At 47.2% G+C, this 23,300-nt stretch overlaps 1 protein-coding gene across 1 annotated transcript in view; it reads right to left on the bottom strand.

Annotated features, from left to right (window-relative positions):
* Positions 1–303: 303 nt before the first annotated feature.
* DYSF (dysferlin) overlaps positions 304–23,300 on the bottom strand; it is a 705,898-nt gene continuing 682,901 nt past the window's right edge. The window contains exons 54-56 of the mRNA XM_088447021.1: positions 15,375–15,484; positions 13,005–13,152; positions 304–3,313 (exon numbers count right to left, since the gene is read on the bottom strand). Coding sequence (XP_088303147.1) covers positions 3,275–3,313; positions 13,005–13,152; positions 15,375–15,484 — 297 coding nt within the window. The 3' untranslated portion in view covers positions 304–3,274. The remainder of the gene's footprint in view (positions 3,314–13,004; positions 13,153–15,374; positions 15,485–23,300) is intronic.

The raw sequence follows: 23,300 nt of genomic DNA, 5'->3' as shown, positions 1-23,300 counted from the left end.
AGATAAGATAATGTCACCACCCACGGATGAGAACGGATGACATCCCTACTTTATCTCGCTGGCAGAAGGATGCGTGTCTTCCCATGGTTTGGGTGGTTATCAGTACATTTTACTGAATTAACAGATTCTCATGTTTTCCCCGTCGTTGAATTAGAAACTTTTAGTTCTACAGTGGACAAGGTATTTACAGTAACCATCTGCCTAGCAATAAGTCACTATCTCCTGGAAACTTGGGCAGGAGACTACTCAAAGAAACACAAGAAATTAAGTAACCAAACAATAAGCACAATTTGTTTTCTTTGCATTCAATTTTAATAATATAAACGTTAACATAAATACAATGCAATGAAATAATCTGCAGCGGTACATTTATGTATAAGATACGGTTATAATAATATTTTTCTGTCAAGTAAAAATGTTCTTTTACTATTAATAAGTCACAAATGGCATTTACTTTATTTCTAATACTCAGCTTAGGCCGAGGAGAAGGGGCAAGGACTGAACGGAACTCAGGGCCTGATTCAGCAAGTATTGCAGTGTCACTAATACGCACGCAATCGGCCGATTGTGTTCAGCGCATGCATCCCGGTGCGCATGTGCGAACTAGCCCATGCGATTGGGATGCGACCGCAGTGACTACACAGACCCGTCGCAGTGATGTGTGTGCCAGTGCGTTTGTTGACGCTGTTGCATGGGCGTGCATAAATTATCCACTGCGATGCCCTACGCAGTCTGAGTATTCATAGCGTGCGATGAGGTGAGCAATTTCTGAGTAAGGTCAGACCTTGTGCAAGTGTGCGTGAGGCTGCAATTGTACCCGATGTTACCGATGGTTTCACAGTCTTGCTAAACATTACGGATGTGTGTAAGGTAAGGATGGGGTCCCTAGGTAGTGCTGCGATGGCATAGCGATCGCAGTGGATTAGCATATCATCGCTGCGAGACTGCGTGCGTAATCGCAGCCATGATCCAAGCTGAATCAGGCCCTATAACAGCATCATTTGTACTTCGTATTAATTGCAGAGTTTATCATAATCATTTTTACTCTCAGTGTTCTCAGTGCTTGGCGTGTGCACCTGCATTTCCCTTTTCCTACAATGAAAAATTCGGTAAGAGCGTTCGTGCAAAATGCAGCTCTTGCAACCAGCAGTTACGCACATTTACGCCGGTTAGGTGCGGTTTTTGCACCATCTGTAGGGCGGATGCATGTTGACCAGTCATAAACTTGGCAGCGCACGGACAGGCGGTGATCGCATCTCAGCGTCTGAATGGTAAATATGCGGAAATATATCATTTTAGTGAGTTCTTTTTTTTCAGTAATTTACACCCATTATGTGCGCAAGATCTAGTTAGTGCTGCCTGGTACTGTAGGACGGGAAGCAGACAAGAGCCAGTGGGGTCAGAGATCTGTAGCTGTATAGTGAGGACGCTTGTTGTATCCTGATCTACCTTAGTGGGAGAAATAAGTGTAATTCATGAAAGTTACAGTAAGATGAGAGGCAATAAGATACTGTACAGCTTTTATAAAGGGCTTTACTGGTCGTGTTACCTGTGTTCTCACTGCATCAATAACCAACCAGCCACCACGGCAATCCTGGTATAAAGGCACACATGTCCATACAGATTCTGTCTATGACCTGGCGCGCCTTGCAGAAAGTGCATTGGCTACAGGCTGGCAGTGCCATAGCACAGCACGTGGCGAGTAGAGGGGACATGTAATGTAACTGGCTTAGCACCCGCCCCAGACTTGCAGCACAAAGGCACATGAGAGTTACTGTATCTGCACCCAGCATGCATCTCTTTCCTGAGACACCAGACTGTCGTCACGCGGACAGACAGACTGGTAACATAGGCATTTATGTAGAAGGCAGCGAGTAGATCTAGCACACTAAGCTATAGAGGTATGAAGCAGATACATACAAGCCTAATAATACGCAAGCCTGGGTTTTACTGGCTATATAACCGGTATATAACCAGTACACCGCCTGAGTGGTCTGGCTAAAGAGTCCGGGACACAGGGCCTGATTCAGACCCGTTCGCTATCCGCGTACGCTCGCTGGATGCGTATGCAAATTTGTCAAAGTGACGCCACGGGAAGCGATCGCTCGCCAAGGCATAAGCACGCCCACCATGTCTTAGCGAGCGGCCACTTTGTCTGTGCGTACGCCCAATCGCACAGGCAGAGCCGCCCACCTGCACACGTCATCTCCAGGAAGTGTATTCCAACATTGGTACATCGAGCACCATCGGATGTGAACGCAGTGCTTGAGGGAGCTTTACCCTACCGCAAGCATTGCGAGGAAATCAGTGTAAAAAACAGGCATGTGACGTGTACTCTGACGCTGCCTGTTAATTATGCACACCGTTGAAAACGGCGTTGAAACACTCAGGCACGCCTGCGTTCGCACCTCCACTCCCCCGTTATTAGTGTCCTGCCCCTGTTACCACCCACAAACGGCCTCTCCTGTCACTCATTACCCTGGGCTGTCTTTGCTGGGTGAGCGAGAGGGTTGCGATCGCAGTTAGTTCGCGTACGCGCAGAATGAAGTGTGCGCATTCGCGTACGCAGAACATCGGCCCGCTTGCGAGCGCACACATATAGCGGACGGGTCTGAATCAGGCCCACAGGCCACAAGGGGTGCTGCTCAGTGCTGGGAATTCACATATAAAATCTACAGGAGATGGAGAAGAGGGTGAGCTCTACTATTTATAGCCTTATAAGCTTAAATGGTAACGTCTGCCTCATCTGTTATAAGAGCACTTATATTTATATTGCATCGAGTGTGTGTGTGTGTGTGTATATATATATATATATATATATTTATTTATTTAATCCAGACTTTACACAAAGAGTGGCCAATTATAAGGCAATATGAATACGTTGTGAATACGATTATCAGTAATGTTCTTTGCCATGGCTCAGCATCTGGAGGGTTCAGTGTATTACCTTTTATCCATATAACTATGGTGCGGCCATGTGTCCCTGATCTGTGTGTGTTACAGTCAGCCCGATCAGCGAGCTCGCTGTGTTAGTGGTGCAATGCCTAACCTAGCTCTGGCTGCAGATATCCAATGTAACAAATCCTGAGTGTAACCAGCGATACCAGTCACTCTGTACTGGGGCGATGGAAATAGTGGCAGCATCTTAGGAGGTGTGTAATGTTGCATAAAGTCATATAGGTTATATATCCTGTAGAGCGGTCAGACTGTGGTCTCCATGGCGAAGGCTCCAGTCTGTGTACAGGAGTCCTCATCTCAGCAAGCCATGGCCTGTCTAACGGAATGGCCTCACCAACTTCATAGCAGCGTAATTCTGTGGGAGAAGAGAGGGGAAATATGTCCTTATTAGTATCAGCAGACACAGACAGATAGATAAGGTATTTCTGCTCTATAATGACACTAAAGCTGAGGCCACTGGATTTGGAAAGAGATCGGGTATAGCCGTGGTACCTATGTGGGACTGAGACCTCGCCTGGAGCCAGCTGTAGACATCCGAGTACCACAGATTGCCATCATGTTGAACTGTGGTCCCATCAGTTTGTGATTGTGAAGCTAATGGATCCCCATGTAGCTGGAAAAGGTTGTAGGCCATGTTCTCAGAGGTGTAAGCTGACAATTGAAGTGATTTAGTGTAAGGGTCAGCCCACATTACCCCTCCCTCACTGAGCCACACAGACTGGCACCACTGTGCTGGATACATGAGTACCCCAGCTGGGAGTATGGTACAGTAGGTGTGTAATTCAGAACACAGGTGCAGAGGAAACACTATCACCCAATGGCAGGAGGTCTCCATAACAAGCCGTAATAGGGCCACTCTTGGATTTCTACCTCTGATTTCTGACCTGCCGTTCCTTCCACACAATGTCCTTCTACCAACACGGAGGGAAGTCTCAGAATGTCAGGAATGGACAATGAGAAGGATCAGGAGAAAGAGCCGTCAGCCGATGGGAGACTAAGAGCTTGTCAGCCTCTGGGGTTCTCTGATAGGCACATAGACCAATGTATGTAACAAGCAGAATATATACACTGACATTCCCACAACATGATGCTTAAGGTGTGTCTTCCAGGGGTCTCGCTCATGAGAGAATGTGTCAGCTTTATAGAGAGTCTCACACTATGTACCCCACCGGCTCAGACACAGCGTCTCTACACTGATAGGAGAAGCACTGAGGCTGTGAGACTGGTCCAGGTAATACAGTGATAGGAGAAGCACTGAGGCTGTGAGACTGGCCCTGATAATACAGTGATAGGAGAAGCACTGAGGCTGTGAGACTGGCCCTGATAATACAGTGATAGGAGAAGCACTGAGTCTGGGAGACTGGCACTGATAATACAGTGATAGGAGAAGCACTGAGGCGGTGATACTGGCCCTGATAATACACTGATAGGAGAAGCACTGAGGCTGGGAGACTGGCCCAGGTAATACAGTGATAGGAGAAGCACTGAGGCTGGGAGACTGGCCCAGGTAATACAGTGATAAGAGAAGCACCGACGCTGGGAGACTGGCCCTGATAATACAGTGATAGGAGAAGCACTGAGGCTGGGAGACTGGCCCTGATAATACAGTGATAGGAAAAGACCTGAGGCTGTGAGACTGGCCCTGATAATACAGTGATAGGAGAAGCACTGAGGCTGTGAGACTGGCCCTGATAATACACGGATAGGAGAAGCACTGAGGCTGTGAGACTGGCCCTGATAATACACAGATAGTAGAAGCACTGAGGCTGTGAGACTGGTCCTGATAATACAGTGATAGGAGAAGCACTGAGGCTGTGAGACTGGCCCTGATAATACAGTGATAGGAGAAGCACTGAGGCTGTGAGACTGGCCCAGGTAATACAGTGATAGGAGAAGCACTGAGGCTGTATTACCTGGCCCTGATAATACAGTGATAGGAGAAGCAGTGAGGCTGTGAGACTGGCCCAGGTAATGCAGTGATAGGAGAAGCCCTGAGGCTGTGAGACTGGTCCTGATAATACAGTGATAGGAGAAGCACTGAGGCTGTGAGACTGGCCCAGGTAATACAGTGATAGGAAAAGACCTGAGGCTGTGAGACTGGCCCTGATAATACAGTGATAGGAGAAGCACTGAGGCTGTGAGACTGGCCCTGATAATACACGGATAGGAGAAGCACTGAGGCTGTGAGACTGGCCCTGATAATACAGTGATAGGAGAAGCACTGAGGCTGTGAGATTGGCCATGATAATACAGTGATAGAAGAAGCACTGAGGCTGTGAGACTGGCACTGATAATACAGTGATAAGAGAAGCACTGAGGCTGTGAGACTGGCCCTGATAATACACCAATAGGAGAAGCACTGAGGCTGTGAGACTGACCCTGATAATACAGTGATAGGAGAAGCACTGAGGCTGTGAGACTGGCCCAGGTAAAACAGTGATAGGAGAAGCACTGAGGCTGTATTACCTGGCCCTGATAATACAGTGATAGGAGAAGCAGTGAGGCTGTGAGACTGGCCCAGGTAATGCAGTGATAGGAGAAGCCCTGAGGCTGTGAGACTGGTCCTGATAATACAGTGATAGGAGAAGCACTGAGGCTGTGAGATTGGCCATGATAATACAGTGATAGAAGAAGCACTGAGGCTGTGAGACTGGCACTGATAATACAGTGATAAGAGAAGCACTGAGGCTGTGAGACTGGCCCTGATAATACACCAATAGGAGAAGCACTGAGGCTGTGAGACTGGCCCTGATAATACAGTGATAGGAGAAGCACTGAGGCTGTGAGACTGGCCCAGGTAATACAGTGATAGGAGAAGCACTGAGGCTGTATTACCTGGCCCTGATAATACAGTGATAGGAGAAGCAGTGAGGCTGTGAGACTGGCCCAGGTAATGCAGTGATAGGAGAAGCCCTGAGGCTGTGAGACTGGTCCTGATAATACAGTGATAGGAGAAGCACTGAGGCTGTGAGACTGGCCAAGGTAATACAGTGATAGGAGAAGCATTGAGGGTGTGAGACTGGTCCAGGTAATACAGTGATAGGAGAAGCACTGAGGCTGTGAGACTGGCCCTGATAATACAGTGATAGGAGAAGCACTGAGGCTGTGAGACTGGCCCTGATAATACAGTGATAGGAGAAGCACTGAGGCTGTGAGATTGGCCATGATAATACAGTGATAGAAGAAGCACTGAGGCTGTGAGACTGGCACTGATAATACAGTGATAAGAGAAGCACTGAGGCTGTGAGACTGGCCCTGATAATACACCAATAGGAGAAGCACTGAGGCTGTGAGACTGACCCTGATAATACAGTGATAGGAGAAGCACTGAGGCTGTGAGACTGGCCCAGGTAAAACAGTGATAGGGGAAGCACTGAGGCTGTGAGACTGGCCCTGATAATACAGTGATAGGAGAAGCACTGAGTCTGGGAGACTGGCACTGATAATACAGTGATAGGAGAAGCACTGAGGCTGTGATACTGGCCCTGATAATACAGTGATAGGAGAAGCACTGAGGCTGTGAGACTGGCCCAGGTAATACAGTGATAGGAGAAGCACTGAGGCTGTGAGACTGGCCCAGGTAATACAGTGATAGGAGAAGCACTGAGGCTGTGAGACTGGACCTGATAATACAGTGATAGGAGAAGCATTGAGGCTGTGAGACCGGCCATGATAATACAGTGATAGGAGAAGCACTGAGGCTGTGATACTGGCCCTGATAATACAGTGATAGGAGAAGCACTGAGGCTGTGAGACTGGCCCTGATAATACAGTGATAGGAGAAGCACTGAGGCTGTGAGACTGGCCCAGGTAATACAGCGATAGGAGAAGCACTGAGGCTGTGAGACTGGCCCTGATAATACAGTGATAGGAGAAACACTGAGGCTGTGAGACTGGCCCTGATAATACAGTGATAGGAGAAGCACTGAGGCTGTGAGACTGGCCCTGATAATACACGGATAGGAGAAGCACTGAGGCTGTGAGAGTGGCCCAGGTAATACAGTGATAGGAGAAGCACTGAGGCTGTGAGACTGGCCCTGATAATACAGTGATAGGAGATAGGAAAAGCACTGAGGATGTGTGACTGGCCCAGGTAATACAGTGATAGCAGAAGCACTGAGGCTGTGAGACTGGCCCTGATAATACAGCGATAGGAGAAGCATTGAGGCTGTGAGACTGGCCCAGGTAATACAGCGATAGGAGAAGCACTGAGGCTGTGAGACTGGCCCTGATAATACAGTGATAGGAGAAGCACTGAGGCTGTGAGACTGGCCCTGATAATACAGTGATAGGAGAAGCACTGAGGCTGGCCCTGATAATACAGTGACAGGAGAAGCACTGAGGCTGTGAGACTGGCCCTGATAATACAGTGATAGGAGAAGCACTGAGGCTGTGAGACTGGCCCAGGTAATACAGTGATAGGAGAAGCACTGAGGCTGTATTACTGGCCCTGATAATACAGTGATAGGAGAAGCACTGAGGATGTGTGACTGGCCCTGATAATGCACGGATAGGAGAAGCATTGAGGCTGTGAGTCTGGCCCAGGTAATACAGTGATAGCAGAAGCACTGAGGCTGTGAGACTGGCCCTGATAATACACGGATAGGAGAAGTATTGAGGCTGTGAGTCTGGCCCAGGTAATACAGCGATAGGAGAAGCACTGAGGCTGTGAGACTGGCCCTGATAATACAGTGATAGGAGAAGCACTGAGGCTGTGAGACTGGCCGTGATAATACAGTGATAGGAGAAACACTGAGGCTGTGAGACTGGCCCTGATAATACAGTGATAGGAGAAGCACTGAGGCTGTGAGACTGGCCCTGATAATACAGCGATAGGAGAAGCACTGAGGCTGTGAGACTGGCCCAGGTAATACAGTGATAGGAGAAGCATTGAGGCTGTGAGACTGGCCCAGGTAATACAGCGATAGGAGAAGCACTGAGGCTGTGAGACTGGCCCTGATAATACAGTGATAGGAGAAGCACTGAGGCTGTGAGACTGGCCCTGATAATAGAGTGATAGGAGAAGCACTGAGGCTGTGAGACTGGCCCTGATAATACAGTGATAGGAGAAGCACTGAGGCTGTGAGACTGGCCCTGATAATACAGTGATAGAAGCACTGAGGCTGTGAGACTGGCCCTGATAATACAGTGATAGGAGAAGCACTGAGGCTGTGAGACTGGCCCAGGTAATACAGTGATATGTACAAAGCCCTGGGAGGGGAGACTGCTATTCCATTCCCAAATCATCTCATTATTGTAAGCCAGGCTAAGGCAGCCCAAGGCACAACAACTACCAGCATTCTCTGCTGGTACTTGTGGTGTCTCACCTTCTCCCGGTGGCAGCTCCGGCGTCTGCTTCTGGGTCCCGGCGGTCACGTGAGGAGCAGCTCCGTGGTAGACGTCTGAGGAGTGGCGTTCCGGGAAGTATTTCCCCCGTAACCCTCCCCCTAGTGCCCAATACCAAATCCCACCCCCCCACTACCTAACCCTAACTACCCCCCCACCACTACCTCTGCCTAACCCTCACCTCCCACCTCCCCCAGCAGCCTAATCCCAGTCCTTCCAACGATACCTAACTCTAATCCTTAACCCTAACACTAGTGCCTAACCCTACATCCCCTTCACAGCCAGGAATGAAAACAACTGTGCAAAAACTAGGAGATCTGGAAAACATGCACTGCTAGGATGTCCCTGAGGACTGGAGTGGGGAGACACTGGTATAGGGTATGCTGGTCACATACTGTCAGTCCGTATAATAGGTATAATGCAGAGTGTGGGTTATGTGTCAGAGCATCACACAGAGTTACCGGACTACTGTATATCATGTAGTATATAGAAGTGATTTACTGTCCAGCGTAATTGCTCCATCTAGTGAGTGAGAGTGGGAATTGCACGTCCAAGCGAGACACAAGGAACAAGCACCAAGACATGGTCTGTGATACGTTATGTGCAAAATATAGACAGACAGAGATGTGTCCTCATTCACTATATCCGCAGTCGCCCCAAACAGCCCCTCTCTGTGCGGCAGATCCCGCGCCGAGCTTCTCTTCACTCAAATATGCGTCTTAGTCAACATGTGATGCAACGAAACTGCGAAACGAGACTGCACTGATTAATGCGACACTTGTACATCTGTGTGTGAATGAGTCTAGATCTGCATACGATGCAGCGGCCGCAGCTTTTTTCCCCCTTATTGTGCTTCATCGGCGACTTTGTACCGTTAATAATTTAAAACTAATTCCTGTGCGGTTAAAGTCGCAGCCCGGCGTCTCAGGTACAGACTGAGAGGTGTTACTCAGTGTCTGCGGAGTGTAAAAGACATAAATTTAAAGAAAAAGTGGTTACAGTACACCTATCGGCATGGCTCACCTGCGCCAGGCGCCTCGTGCCATGTTGAGGCTGGGCGTATGAGGATACATCTGCAGATATGAGCTAAATAGACAGATATCCTCATATATCATTATACAATCCCTAATATTACAGAACACAATGTGGAGGGAGATTATTATTAGCATTTATCTGTGCCAGTATGTTTTGCTGCGCTTATTGGGAACATATGGGGAGATAATAAACCCTCCTGTCAGAGAGGTAGGAGGGCCCTGCTTACAAGCTCACGCTCTGTAGGGGAACAGGAATGTGATACAGGAGGGTAAGTTCTACATATACGAAGTGCCCAGTGGTCAGTATAATCCAGTAATACAGCAATGATGGCAGCAATTTGGGGCTGAATCAGAGGGTTGTCTGAGTATGGAAGAACACATGTAAATTTTGTTTGAACTCTGTAGAGGGGATGTAAACTGGTACGTAAAGGAGGTCATCTTGGTGGCTCTGGAATTTGATAAACTGACTGATCTCAGGAAACGCTGGAAGGTTTGGAGACTATAGGAAAGTCTTGTTGTGCAAGGAGGGGGGAGGACATCCCACAGAGCGGATGCAGCCGGGTAAGGACTTATACCCGTGAATGGGAGCAGTTAATGCGTGTGTATGAGAGATCAGAGCAGAGGGAGCGAGTTGGGAGACACTTTGAGACAATGGAAGTGTTTGTTGGTGCAGTGTTTATGCCACTGATTGTAAGTAGAAGTATCTTATATTGCCGTAGATAAAATGTAACCGAGGCGAGGACTGAGAGTGCGGCAGTAACGAGTGTTCTATGAGTAATGCTGGGTACACACTGGCCCATAGATCTGCTGGCTGTGGGCCAGTGTGTACAGACGATATGTCTGTGAGCCTCGTTGTTCACAGACATATCTGTATAGCGGCAAGTGTGTCCGGGCTGCCTGTGCGTGTATGAACAACCATTATCTACAGATTAGCTGGATGTATGTAATAGGATTTGGAAACAGATTGAATTTGGGGAACAGAGGACAGTGCAGAGTCAGGGATGATGCCCAGGCAGAGAGTGTGAGGGGCAGGCAGGGAGATGGCAGGTAGGGTGATGGCAGGTAGGGAGATGTCAGGTAGGGAGATGTCAGGCAGGGAGATGTCAGGCAGGGAGATGTCAGGCAGGGAGATGTCAGGTAGGGTGATGGCAGGCAGGGAGATGGCAGGTAGGGAGATGTCAGGTATGGAGATGTCAGGTAGGGTGATGGCAGGTAGGGTGATGTCAGGTAGGGAGATGTCAGGTAGGGAGATGTCAGGTAGGGAGATGTCAGGTAGGGAGATGTCAGGTAGAGAGATGGCAGGTAGGGTGATGTCAGGTAGAGAGATGGCAGGTAGGGTGATGTCAGGTAGGGAGATGGCAGGTAGGGAGATGGCAGGTAGGGAGATGGCAGGTAGAGAGATGGCAGGTAGGGTGATGTCAGGTAGGGAGATGGCAGGTAGGGAGATGGCAGGTAGGGAGATGGCAGGTATGGAGATGTCAGGTAGGGAGATGTCAGGTAGGGAGATGTCAGGTAGGGAGATGGTAGATCTATGTCAGGTAAGTAACTTTTGCTGTCCAACAGGTATATGAGCTCTGTAGGCAATTGGAAGGATGACACTGCTGCATTAGTCCTAATGACAGAGTGACAGTAATTGCCAGTGTGGAATAATTGTGACCAAGGTAAGAAATCTGAGTCTTTCATTTTTTTTTTTTTTTAGTTGTCAGGAAATTCACCCACATTAACCCAGGGAGACACAAAGTGGGGCTTATTTCCTAAAACCATGCATTACGCACAAATGTTCTGCAGGTACAGTATCCAATTTTGTTTCTAAATAGTGTTGCTCATCCTTTTAAAAGCTGGGAGGATTCTGAGGACTGCGATATGAGTACTGATGCACATGTTGTGCACCTCTACTCTACGTTGTACTACAAACACAGTCCAATCTCTTTTATATGATGATATAATTGTAAAGAACTAAGGCCCTCATTCAGAGCCGTACGCTCTGAGCAGAGCGCACGCTCTGAATGAGGGCCGGGCTCCATGGAAATGGAGCGTCCTCCCGGACGCTCGTATAGCTGTGGGTCACCACCCACAGGCTATACGAGCATGCATTGTGATGGCCGCGATGGTGGTGACCATCGCGACCATCGAAATTGCGAGCCGGAGCCTGCGGTTGAGGTTTTCAACCGCAAGCTCCGGAGTGATTTTGGCTCTATCAGAGCCAAAATCACTCCCACTGACATCACTAGTGATGTCAGTGGGCCGGCTTTTGACGGGAGGCGTTCCCGTGGGAACGCCCCCGTCAGGGAGGCACGCCCCCGGCACGCCCACCAAAGGGGGCGTGCTGTCAATCAACATCGACAGCACGCCCCCTTTGATCGGACACAACGAGCGAAGGACTTTCCTTCGCTCGTCGCGTCTGGCGCATGCGCACGACGGAGCTCCCTCCGTCGTGCGCATGCTCAGTGCAGAACATCGACCCACTTGCGAGCGGACAGCCGCTCGCGAGTGGGTCTGAATCAGGCCCTAAGTACAGTACATGCCATATTGTACATGGTATCGCACATCACGCATTGGACGTTAGTTCATATTTTCATCAAAACATTTAAGCTTGCTGCTGACATGACAGAGCTCCCATTCCTGTCAGTATTCCTGACAGGAACGGAGTACCCACGACGTGGTCTGCAATGTGGCATAGGTGCCCCTGTAATGCTGGGGATCCCGCACAGGACACGTATTAGTATACATATATTTTCCAGTTCCTGGGACCCAAACGGACAATCTCCCTTTTCCTCGCATTACTTTCCCTCTTACCTTCTTCTTAAAACCCAATAAAAACCAAGTGACAGACTGAAACGTATATCCGCTGAGTGACACCCAGATTATTTAAACACGAGGCCGCCCAGAAGATGCGGGTGGCTGGCAGATTTGGTGAGACGCCCAGACAGTGCCAACAAATAATAAAACTAATTCAATCCTGGAACACCATGAGGCTCCGTGGGTTTGTGCCTAACATGAAGCAGTCTACTGTCTGTGTGTGCTGTACAGGAGTATTACTGAGAGGTTGTGACACCACCAGATAGGACAAACGCCTGAGACCCATCCAGAGCCTATTTTCAGTGTTCTATGCTGGATTCCCCTCTGCCAGTGCTATCTTATTCGTGTAATCACATGAGGACAGATGCCATTGTTCTAATGGGTTTTGTAAGAGATACTTTCAGACTCCCAATATCATACTGTGTCCCAGACACAGCCACTGCCACCAAAGTCCAACCACGGCAGTGCCCACATACCATAGATTACACCTTAGTGTCCAGGGGGCCAACAAACAGCCAAAAGCAGAGATGCCCATCTGATGGGGAGAGATTGTGGTGTTGAGCCCCCCCCAATCTCTTATCCTGGGTATGAATGGCACCAGCATTCTGACAGAAGGTAGATAATGGGAGTATAGACAATTGTGGAGTTGGTGAGGACACTTCCCCCAGGATGTGTAACTGACATCGGTCACACTGAGGTTATTATGTCACCCTCCTGTTGAGTAAAACTAATTAGAGGTTCGGCAAAGGTTGACCTGAGTCTCTATACATGATCCTATGTAACTATTCCGCATTACAGTGCAGCTCGGAGGTGCAGGGTGACTGCTAGTTGCCGCTCCTGGAAGCCGGCCCGTGGCTGATATCTTACCGGGAAGGAGTACAGGAAGATTCCGAGGAACAGCAGCAGGATGACGACGACGAGGAAAGCCAGGATCAGCCACTTGTATCGTCTCCAGAGGATGTACTTCAGGGTCTTGTATGGAGATGTAAACCACAGGAATGACGTCTCGGGACGCCTGAAACCACATGGTAATCATTGTATCACAAATCGGCCACATATAGGGAACCAGGGTACACGTGGTCTAGGTTTGTTTTCGGTAAGTGGCACCATCAGATGTCTGACACTTGGTGCATTGGTTCTGCCATTTGCCTATTATGCCATAAATAAAGAAGCGGGCACAGTCACCCACATACTGTAGTTGAGCGGCAGCTGGGGGGACACTCTCACTACACATAAAACAAACGTGTTCCACCGGTGCATGAACATCAGACGCCTATTGATATGACAGCACTGTACTATAAGTTATAAGGAGCTGGCTCGGATGTTATAGTTGGGTCTGGAGATCCTTCTATTAGTTTATGTAACTGGCACCCAGTATGGTTATAACAAACAATGGTTGGGTCAGAAACGGCTCAGTATATTATACTTGGTACCAGATATGGTTCAGCATGTTATACATGATATAAGATAAAGTTCAGTCTTGTGTACTTGACAAAAGATATTGCATGGCATGTTACACATTATATTAGATATACAGATGTGTCCTCATACACCTGGCCTCAATACACCTTGCAGGGCGAGACGCCCGGGGTGAGCGAGCCGCCTGGTGCCGGGTGACTCTACTTGAGCCGAGCGTCTGTTTCGCTCGAAAATGCGACTAGGACGCACCAGGAGACTGCGCGGATTGACTTGATACGCGACACTTGTATATCTGTGTGCATCTGAGTCTGCAAATGAAGGACAACGGAACGTGGTGTTGAAAAAAGACGCGGACGCTGCATCATAGTATTATGTATACAGATTCAGACTCAGTCGCGCACATATGTACAAGTGTCGCATATCCAACTAGTCAGTACTGTCTCCTGGTGCATCTTAGTCGCATCATATTGGGACTAAGATGCATTTTCGGGCAAAAAAGACACTCAGCACTCACAGGGCTGCACAGGACCTGGCGAGCTGAGGGGGCCTCTTTGGGGCTGTTTAGCACAACTGCAGCAATAGTGTATGAGGACACATCTGTAACTCAGATGGGTATACTTTGCATCAGATGTGGCTCAGCATGTGATACATGGTATTAATATATTGTAGCTCAGTTTTGTCTACTTGGCACAAGATATGGCTCGGTATTGTATACGTGGCTCAAAATATGGTTCGGTATATTATACCTTGCACCAGATGTGGCTCAGCATGTGATACATGACATTAGATATATTGTAGCTCAGTTTTGTCTACTTGGCACAAGATATGGCTCAGTATTTTGACCCTCATTCAGAGGCGGTCGGAGGATGCAAGCGGTCGCTCAGAAACTGGGCGGCCGCTTGCATCCTGACCGCCCGCCTCTGTTTCGGTCGTTAGGATGTGGGTTTACACCCACAGCTCTAACGACCGCTCGGGTGATGGTCACGATGGTCATAGACCATCGCGACCATCGGGGCTTACGACGAGACCCTAGGGTAGGGTCTCACTTGTCGTAAGCCCCGGAGAGCTTCTGGCTCTGTCAGAGCCGGAAGCTCTCCACTGACATCACTAGTGATGTCAGTGGGGCCCCCCCCAAATGGCAGGCGTTCCCATGGGAACGCCTCCGTTTGGGATGCCACCCCCCCGGCCACATTCCAAACGGGGCGAGCTGTCAATCAACATCGACAGCTCGCCCCCTTTGGAAAGAGACCCGCTACGACCGGTGCTGTCGGTCGTAGCGGGTCTCACGCATGCGCACGAAGGAGCCGGCTCCCTCGTGCGCACTGGACAAATATCGAGGCGGCCGTGCAGTCGTAGACCGTACGGCCGACTCTGAATGAAGCCCTTTATACTTGGCTCAATATATGGTTCAGTATATTATACCATGCACCAGATGTGGCTCAGCATGTGATACATAATATTAGATATATTTTAGCTCAGTTTTGTATACTTGGCACAAGATATGGATCAGTATTTTATACCTGGCTCAATATATAGTTCGGTATATTATACTATGCATCAGATGTGGCTCAGCATGTGATACATGATATTAGATGTGGATGGGAGTGTGGTTTGAGCAATGTACAGTAACTGACAGGCTGTGAAATATTTCTGTGAATAAGGAATGTAAAATAGTAACATGATATTGGAGTAGCACTGACCATGTAGTTGCTTCTAATATAAATTATGCAGAAGGTCCCATTTTGTTTGGCTCTGACAACCCTGTAAATGTTAGAAGCTGAAATAGATTAAATAAGTCAGTGAGTTGGGAGATCTTACTTGGGGTCCTCCAATTTGGGATTCATGTTCGGCTCTTCTCGGCCAATCCCAGCCGGACGCTCGTCCCGATCTTGTTCATTGACAATCTCTAAAGTCATTTCCAACTTCCCCTGAAAGACACGAAACATGGAGGAGGCTGTGGGTGAAATGCTCCTCACATCTAGGTAACATGCTAATAAAGTAATGGTAAAGCAATTCAGTAACATGAAGACAAGATGGTTTGGAAATACTAGCTGATGTACCCGTCTCTCCTGGGTAGACCTTAGATATTTAAATTTCCTTCATACCAACCTAACTTAATTTATATGCACCCCAGGATTAATCTGCACATATTTCCTTGCCACATCCCGAAGTTGCCTCCTCCTTTTAGGGTGGGTGTATCTTGCACTATGTTTAGCAGGAGCCTTGTTGGGGACAGGAAGAGGTGATGCCGGTGAGAGGTGTGGAGTGGAGTTGGGCTGGAGGAGGGGTGGTGTGGTGCACGCATTGTGAGGTTCACGTGGCAGGTACGCATTGCAATGACCCCTGAAGAGGTCCTGTGTAAAGCGTAGCCTCCTGATGGGGTGATGTTCAACACTAAAACTATCATAGAGCTCACCATTGCGGTAAACCTCAAAGACGAGCTCAAACAGTTGCCCAGCTGCCCCCAGTTGGGGCATGTCTAAGAGGTCCTCAGCGGAGGTGGTGTAGTTGTACCTCTTGTGGTCGTGGGACAGGATGGAGAACTCCTCCCAGTTTTCCACCTCACAATTGGTTCACACACCTCCTCCCTAGCCATTAGCTGAGAGTCATACATGAGATAGGAGAGGGACAGGATTGAGCAGACTCGGTCTCCCGTGATGGGGACAATGGTGAGGTACCATCACCCCTTTAACATTCAAAATCTCAATTGCCATGTTCAAGAAAATTAAACATCCAAATACAAAGCAAACGAAGTATCCAAATGGAAATACCATATCAAAGTGTTAAGCTGGGTACAAACCAAACGATGTGTACCCAGTGCGAAAACGCGAGCGACGGGATCTGGCAGGGGTGAAGGCATCGGCAGTTGCGTACACACTTGCCAATGGCGGCAGTGACGGCGGGTGCCATGCTGCATACGGCAGTGCGGCCGCCACTGACCATATCGCATACAGGTCCGACGGACGATGTTGCTGACAACGTGCGGGAGCACGCATAGTCAGCGACATAGCGGGTACACACCAGCCAATGTGCCCGATATGTCGTCCGTTGCGGCCGTTTACAGTAAAGCCGCATACACACTAGATGATCTTTATGAACGATATGGACGATAACGATATTGTTCAACGATATATCGTTCATATCATTCAGTGTGTATGCAGTGAATGACCAATGAAGCGCATTCCCACGGGTCGTTAACAAGGGCCCTCATTCAGAGCCGCTCGTTAGCGGCAGTACGCTCGTTCCGAGCGATGTTTGCACATCTGCGCATGCGTACGGTTTTTAGTACGCATGCGCGAACCAGTCAGTGCGGCCGAAAATCGTTTGTACGCTATATAGCGAGTGCCTGCTATTTTGAGTGACAGAATGAGGCGTATGTGGGTGGTAACAGGGGATGGTGCTTGAAAATGGGGTGTGGAGATCCGAATGCAGGCGTGCTTAAAGGTCAAAACGGGCGTTTTATGGGTGTGTATATTTAAAACAGCAGCGTCATTGACCACGTCACTGGGTTATTTTAGAGCCAGAACTGCTCGCAAATTTGTGGTAGCAAACACCAACCACAAGAATAGCGAGCAGTTCATACGCTGGTCGATGTACTCGATTAATCTAATAAATAGCGGACATGACGTAGGATGCGAGCGGCCAGGGGGCGTTTTTAACAAATAAACGAGCGTATGTTTTGCTCGCTCGTTCAGACTTAGAGGTGTGAACAGACTACAATGTGCGTACGGATCATTTGAATAGCCACCCCTTGTTTTTAAACGAACGACCGCAAATAGCGAACGGCTCTGAATGAGGGCCAATGTCTTTTGTCGTCCGTACATGCAGGCCAATCTGACGATATCATCAAGAATTACCTGTTCAGAGATGTGGCAGGATGACTTCACTGAAATTTATCTCTCAGTGTGTTCTCCCAATATCGTTTGTCCTGCACTTCAGAAAGTTCAAGGGAAATCTTTCACCAATATCGTTCATACAGCACATCGTCCCGTGTGTATGAGCCATGAGCGATATCGTCCCGTGTGTATGAGCCATGAGCGATACCGTCCCGTGTGTATGAGCCATGAGCGATATCGTCCCGTGTGTATGAGCCATGAGCGATATCGTCCCGTGTGTATGAGCCATGAGCGATATCGTCCCGTGTGTATGAGCCATGAGCGATATCGTCCCGTGTGTATGAGCCATGAGCGATATCGTCTCGTATGTATGAGCCATGAGCGATATCGTCCTGTGTGTATGAGCCATGAGCGATATTGTCTCGTGTGTATGAGCCATGAGCGATATCGTCCCGTGTGTATGAGCCATGAGCGATATCGTCCCGTGTGTATGAGCCATGAGCGATATCGTCCCGTGTGTATGAGCCTTTACTCCTTAGCAGTGGCAACTCCACAGGTGGGCCAGCAGCGCAGTCCAATATTCAAATAAGGGAGCCAGACCAACTGCCACTCAAACTGCTGACAAACATCCCTGGTAGTTGGTGTGGCTGCCGTATTTGAATATTGGACTGCGCTGCAGCCCAACCTCTGGAGACGCAACTTGTCTCAGACACTGCGCACAGCACTTGGGCCATGTTGCTTTGTCACCCAATTACCTCGGTCGAGAGGAAACATTTTAGCCCTTTTCATCCCCTTAGGAGTCGAATTTTGAAAAATCCCTTCTTAGTGGGCACCTACATCATGGAAGGAATATACTTCCCGATTATCATGTTTCTAGGTCCAGGGGTTTGGGCTGGGCATTAAACAGTCAGTCAGGATAGATGCGTTCGCACGCAGCGAAAATATGCAAATCCACGATCGCACAGTAAGGCATTAGCACGCCCACTATGTCTTAGCGTGCGATCGCATTGTGTATGCAGATGCCCACTAGCCGGTCTTAAGACGCCCACTTGTGCATGTCATCTCCAGGAAGTGTATGCAACCATCGGTAAAATAGAGTACCATCGAAAGCGATCGCAGCACTTGTGGCTGACCATACCCTACCGCAAGCACTGCGAGTGATTCAGTGTAAATTTCAACCATGTCACGTGTACTATGACACTGCGTCTTAATTATGCACGCCTCTGAAACGGTGTTAAGACGCTCTGGCACGCCTGCCTTCGCACCACCACTCCCCGTTTTCACCGACCAACCCGTCACCACCCACAAACTGCTTCTCCTGTCACTCATTCAGCCGAGCTGTCTATGCGCAGTGAGCGTACGCTACCCGATCGCACGGACTGGTTCACGCATGCGCAGGTTTTAAAAATAGTCTGGCTGCGTGCGGATGCAGCCTAGCGAGCGGGCCTGAAACGGGCCCTTAGTATAACCTGTCATATATGTACATATTACCTACATGTACACATCCTCTCCATATTTACAAATGCCTGAAGCCATCTTTACACGGTAGGGGTATTATGTCGACATTCACCATGTTCACAGTCATAATGTCGATACGAGAATATCGATATACTCATTACCTCGACATGCGGTATGTCGACACTGACAAAATGTCGGCAAGGTGATATTGACGACAAGCAGTTTTTAGCGTGACCTTAACTCTACCGCTAACTCTTATGTTGACATTTTAAATGTGGATATCCTGACTGCATACCGCTAAGTATTTACAATGTTAAATCACTATGGGTATATTTACTAAAGTGAAAGTATTTAGAAGTGGAGATGTTGCCCATAGCAACCAATCAGATTCTACTTATCATTTATCTAACACCTTCTAGAAGATCATAGCTAGAATGTAATTGGTTGCTAAGGGCAACATCTCCACTTCTAAATACTCTTACTTTAATAAATGTACCCGCTAGGTCCTCTTCCCACGTGTAACACTGTAGTCACAGACACAGGTTTAGTTTGTAGCAGAATTTGATCAACATGAAAATAAAATGGAGATGGGACCTCTGATATAATAGTATATCTTACACTGCTGATCATATGCCCTGAAATCATCTCTCTGGAATAAATATGGATTTTAAAAAAAATCTAAATATATTTTGATTTAAGTGAAGCTTTAGCCACATTAGCAAAGTCTTCTGGTAACTTTCACAGTGACATAACTAAAACTCAGCTTTCTTTTCCTGGAAAGTGGCAAAAATACCTGATATAAATATATGACATATGTACAATAGGAAGAATATCAATCTTAAGAATTTGGTCAACTGTGTTTAAAGGTGAAAGGGAGCCCACCTAGATGGAGACATACTAAGTACTAAGAAACGAATGGACACACCTAGATGGAGACATACTAAGTACTAAGAAAGGAATGGAGACACCTAGATGGAGACACGCTAAGTACTAAGAAAGGAATGGAGAAACCTAGATGGAGACACACTAAGTACTAAGAAAGGAATGGAGAAACCTAGATGGAGACATACTAAGTACTAAGAAAGGAATGGAGACACCTAGATGGAGACACACTAACTACTAAGAAAGGAATGGAGCCCACCTAGATGGAGACACACTGAGTACTAAGAAAGGAATAGAGACACCTAGATGGAGACACACTAAGTACTAAGAAAGGAATGGAGACACCTAGATGGAGACATACAAAGTACTAAGAAAGGAATGGAGAAACCTAGATGGAGACATACTAAGTACTAAGAAAGGAATGGAGACACCTAGATGGAGTCATACTAAGTACTAAGAAAGGAATGGAGCCCACCTAGATGGAGTCATACTAAGTACTAAAAAAGGAAGGGAGACACCTAGATGGAGACATACTAAGTACTAAGAAAGGAATGGAGACACCTAGATGGAGACATACTAAGTACTAAGAAAGGAATGGAGACACCTAGATGGAGACATACTAAGTACTAAGAAAGGAATGGAGACACCTAGATGGAGACATACTAAGAAAGGAATGGAGAAACCTAGATGGAGACATACTAAGTACTAAGAAAGGAATGGAGCCCACCTAGATGGAGACAAACTAAGTACTAAGAAAGGAATGGAGACACCTAGATGGAGACATACTAAGTACTAAGAAAGGAGTGGAGACACCTAGATGGAGACTAACTAAGTACTAAGAAAGGAGTGGAGACACCTAGATGGAGACATACTAAGTACTAAGAAAGGAATGGAGCCCACCTAGATGGAGACACACTAAGTACTAAGAAAGGAATGGAGACACCTAGATGGAGACATACTAAGAAAGGAATGGAGAAACCTAGATGGAGACATACTAAGTACTAAGAAAGGAAGGGAGACACCTAGATGGAGACATACTAAGAAAGGAATGGAGAAACCTAGATGGAGACATACTAAGTACTAAGAAAGGAATGGAGCCCACCTAGATGGAGACATACTAAGTACTAACAAAGGAAGGGAGCCCACCTAGATGGAGACATACTAAGTACTAAGAAAGGAATGGAGACACCTAGATGGAGACACGCTAAGTACTAAGAAAGGAATGGAGACACCTAGATGGAGACATACTCAGTACTAAGAAAGGAATGGAGACACCTAGATGGAGACATACTAAGTACTAAGAAAGGAATAGAGACACCAAGATGGAGACATACTAAGAAAGGAATGGAGACACCTAGATGGAGACATACTAAGTACTAAGAAAGGAATGGAGACACCTAGATGGAGACACACTAAGTACTAAGAAAGGAATGGAGACACCTAGATGGAGACATACTAAGTACTAAGAAAGGAATGGAGACACCTAGATGGAGACATACTAAGTACTAAGAAAGGAATAGAGACACCCGGATGGAGACATACTAAGTACTAAGAAAGGAATGGAGACACCTAGATGGAGACACACTAAGTACTAAGAAAGGAATGGAGACACCTAGTTGGAGACACGCTAAGTACTAAGAAAGGAATGGAGACACCTAGATGGAGACACACTGAGTACTAAGAAAGGAATAGAGACACCTAGATGGAGACACACTAAATACTAAGAAAGGAATGGAGACACCTAGATGGAGACACACTAAGTACTAAGAAAGGAATGGAGCCACCTAGATGGAGACACACTAAGTACTAAGAAAGGAATGGAGCCCACCTAGATGGAGACACACTGAGTACTAAGAAAGGAATAGAGACACCAAGATGGAGACACACTAAGTACTAAGAAAGGAATGGAGACACCTAGATGGAGACATACTAAGTACTAAGAAAGGAATGGAGACACCTAGATGGAGACATACTAAGTACTAAGTAAGGAATGGAGACACCTAGATGGAGACACACTAAGCACTAAGAAAGGAATAGAGACACCTAGATGGAGACATACTAAGTACTAAGAAAGAAATGGAGACACCTAGATGGAGACACACTAAGTACTAAGAAAGGAATGGAGACACCTAGATGGAGACACGCTAAGTACTAAGAAAGGAATGGAGACACCTAGATGGAGACACGCTAAGTACTAAGAAAGGAATGGAGACACCTAGATGGAGACACACTGAGTACTAAGAAAGGAATAGAAACACCTAGATGGAGACAAACTAAGTACTAAGAAAGGAATGGAGACACCTAGATAGAGACACACTAAGTACTAAGGAAGGAATGGAGACACCTAGATGGAGACACACTAAGTACTAAGAAAGGAATGGAGCCCACCTAGATGGAGACACACTGAGTACTAAGAAAGGAATAGAGACACCTAGATGGAGACACACTAAGTACTAAGAAAGGAATGGAGACACCTAGATGGAGACATACTAAGTACTAAGAAAGGAATGGAGACACCTAGATGGAGACACACTAAGTACTAAGAAAGGAATGGAGATACCTAGAGGGAGACATACTAAGAAAGGAATGGAGAAACCTAGATGGAGACATACTAAGTACTAAGAAAGGAATGGAGCCCACCTAGATGGAGACAAACTAAGTACTAAGAAAGGAATGGAGACACCTAGATGGAGACATACTAAGTACTAAGAAAGGAGTGGAGACACCTAGATGGAGACATACTAAGTACTAAGAAAGGAATGGAGCCCACCTAGATGGAGACACACTAAGTACTAAGAAAGGAATGGAGATACCTAGATGGAGAAACACTAAGTACTAAGAAAGGAATGGAGACACCTAGATGGAGACATACTAAGTACTAAGAAAGGAATGGAGACACCTAGATGGAGACATACTCAGTACTAAGAAAGGAATGGAGACACCTAGATGGAGACATACTAAGAAAGGAATGGAGGTACCTAGATGGAGACACACTAAGTACTAAGAAAGGAATGGAGACACCTAGATGGAGACACACTAAGTACTAAGAAAGGAATGGAGACACCTAGATGGAGAAACACTAAGTACTAAGAAAGGAATAGAAACACCTAGATGGAGACACACTAAGTACTAAGAAAGGAATGGAGACACCTAGATGGAGACACACTAAGTACTAAGAAAGGAATGGAGACACCTAGATGGAGACACACTAAGTACTAAGAAAGGAATGGAGCCCACCTAGAAGGAGACACACTGAGTACTAAGAAAGGAATAGAGACACCTAGATGGAGACACACTAAGTACTAAGAAAGGAATGGAGACACCTAGATGGAGACATACTAAGTACTAAGAAAGGAATGGAGACACCTAGATGGAGACATACTAAGTACTAAGAAAGGAATGGAGACACCTAGATGGAGACATACTAAGTACTAAGAAAGGAATGGAGACATCTAGATGGAGACATACTAAGTACTAAGTAAGGAATGGAGACACCTAGATGGAGACACACTAAGCACTAAGAAAGGAATAGAGACACCTAGATGGAGACATACTAAGTACTAAGAAA

Source organism: Taudactylus pleione, unplaced genomic scaffold, assembly GCF_031769625.1.
Source record: "Taudactylus pleione unplaced genomic scaffold, aTauple2 ptg000410l, whole genome shotgun sequence".
Classification (NCBI taxonomy): domain Eukaryota; kingdom Metazoa; phylum Chordata; class Amphibia; order Anura; family Myobatrachidae; genus Taudactylus; species Taudactylus pleione.
Note: the sequence above shows the minus strand (reverse complement) of the source record. Positions and strands in the feature narration are given on the sequence as shown.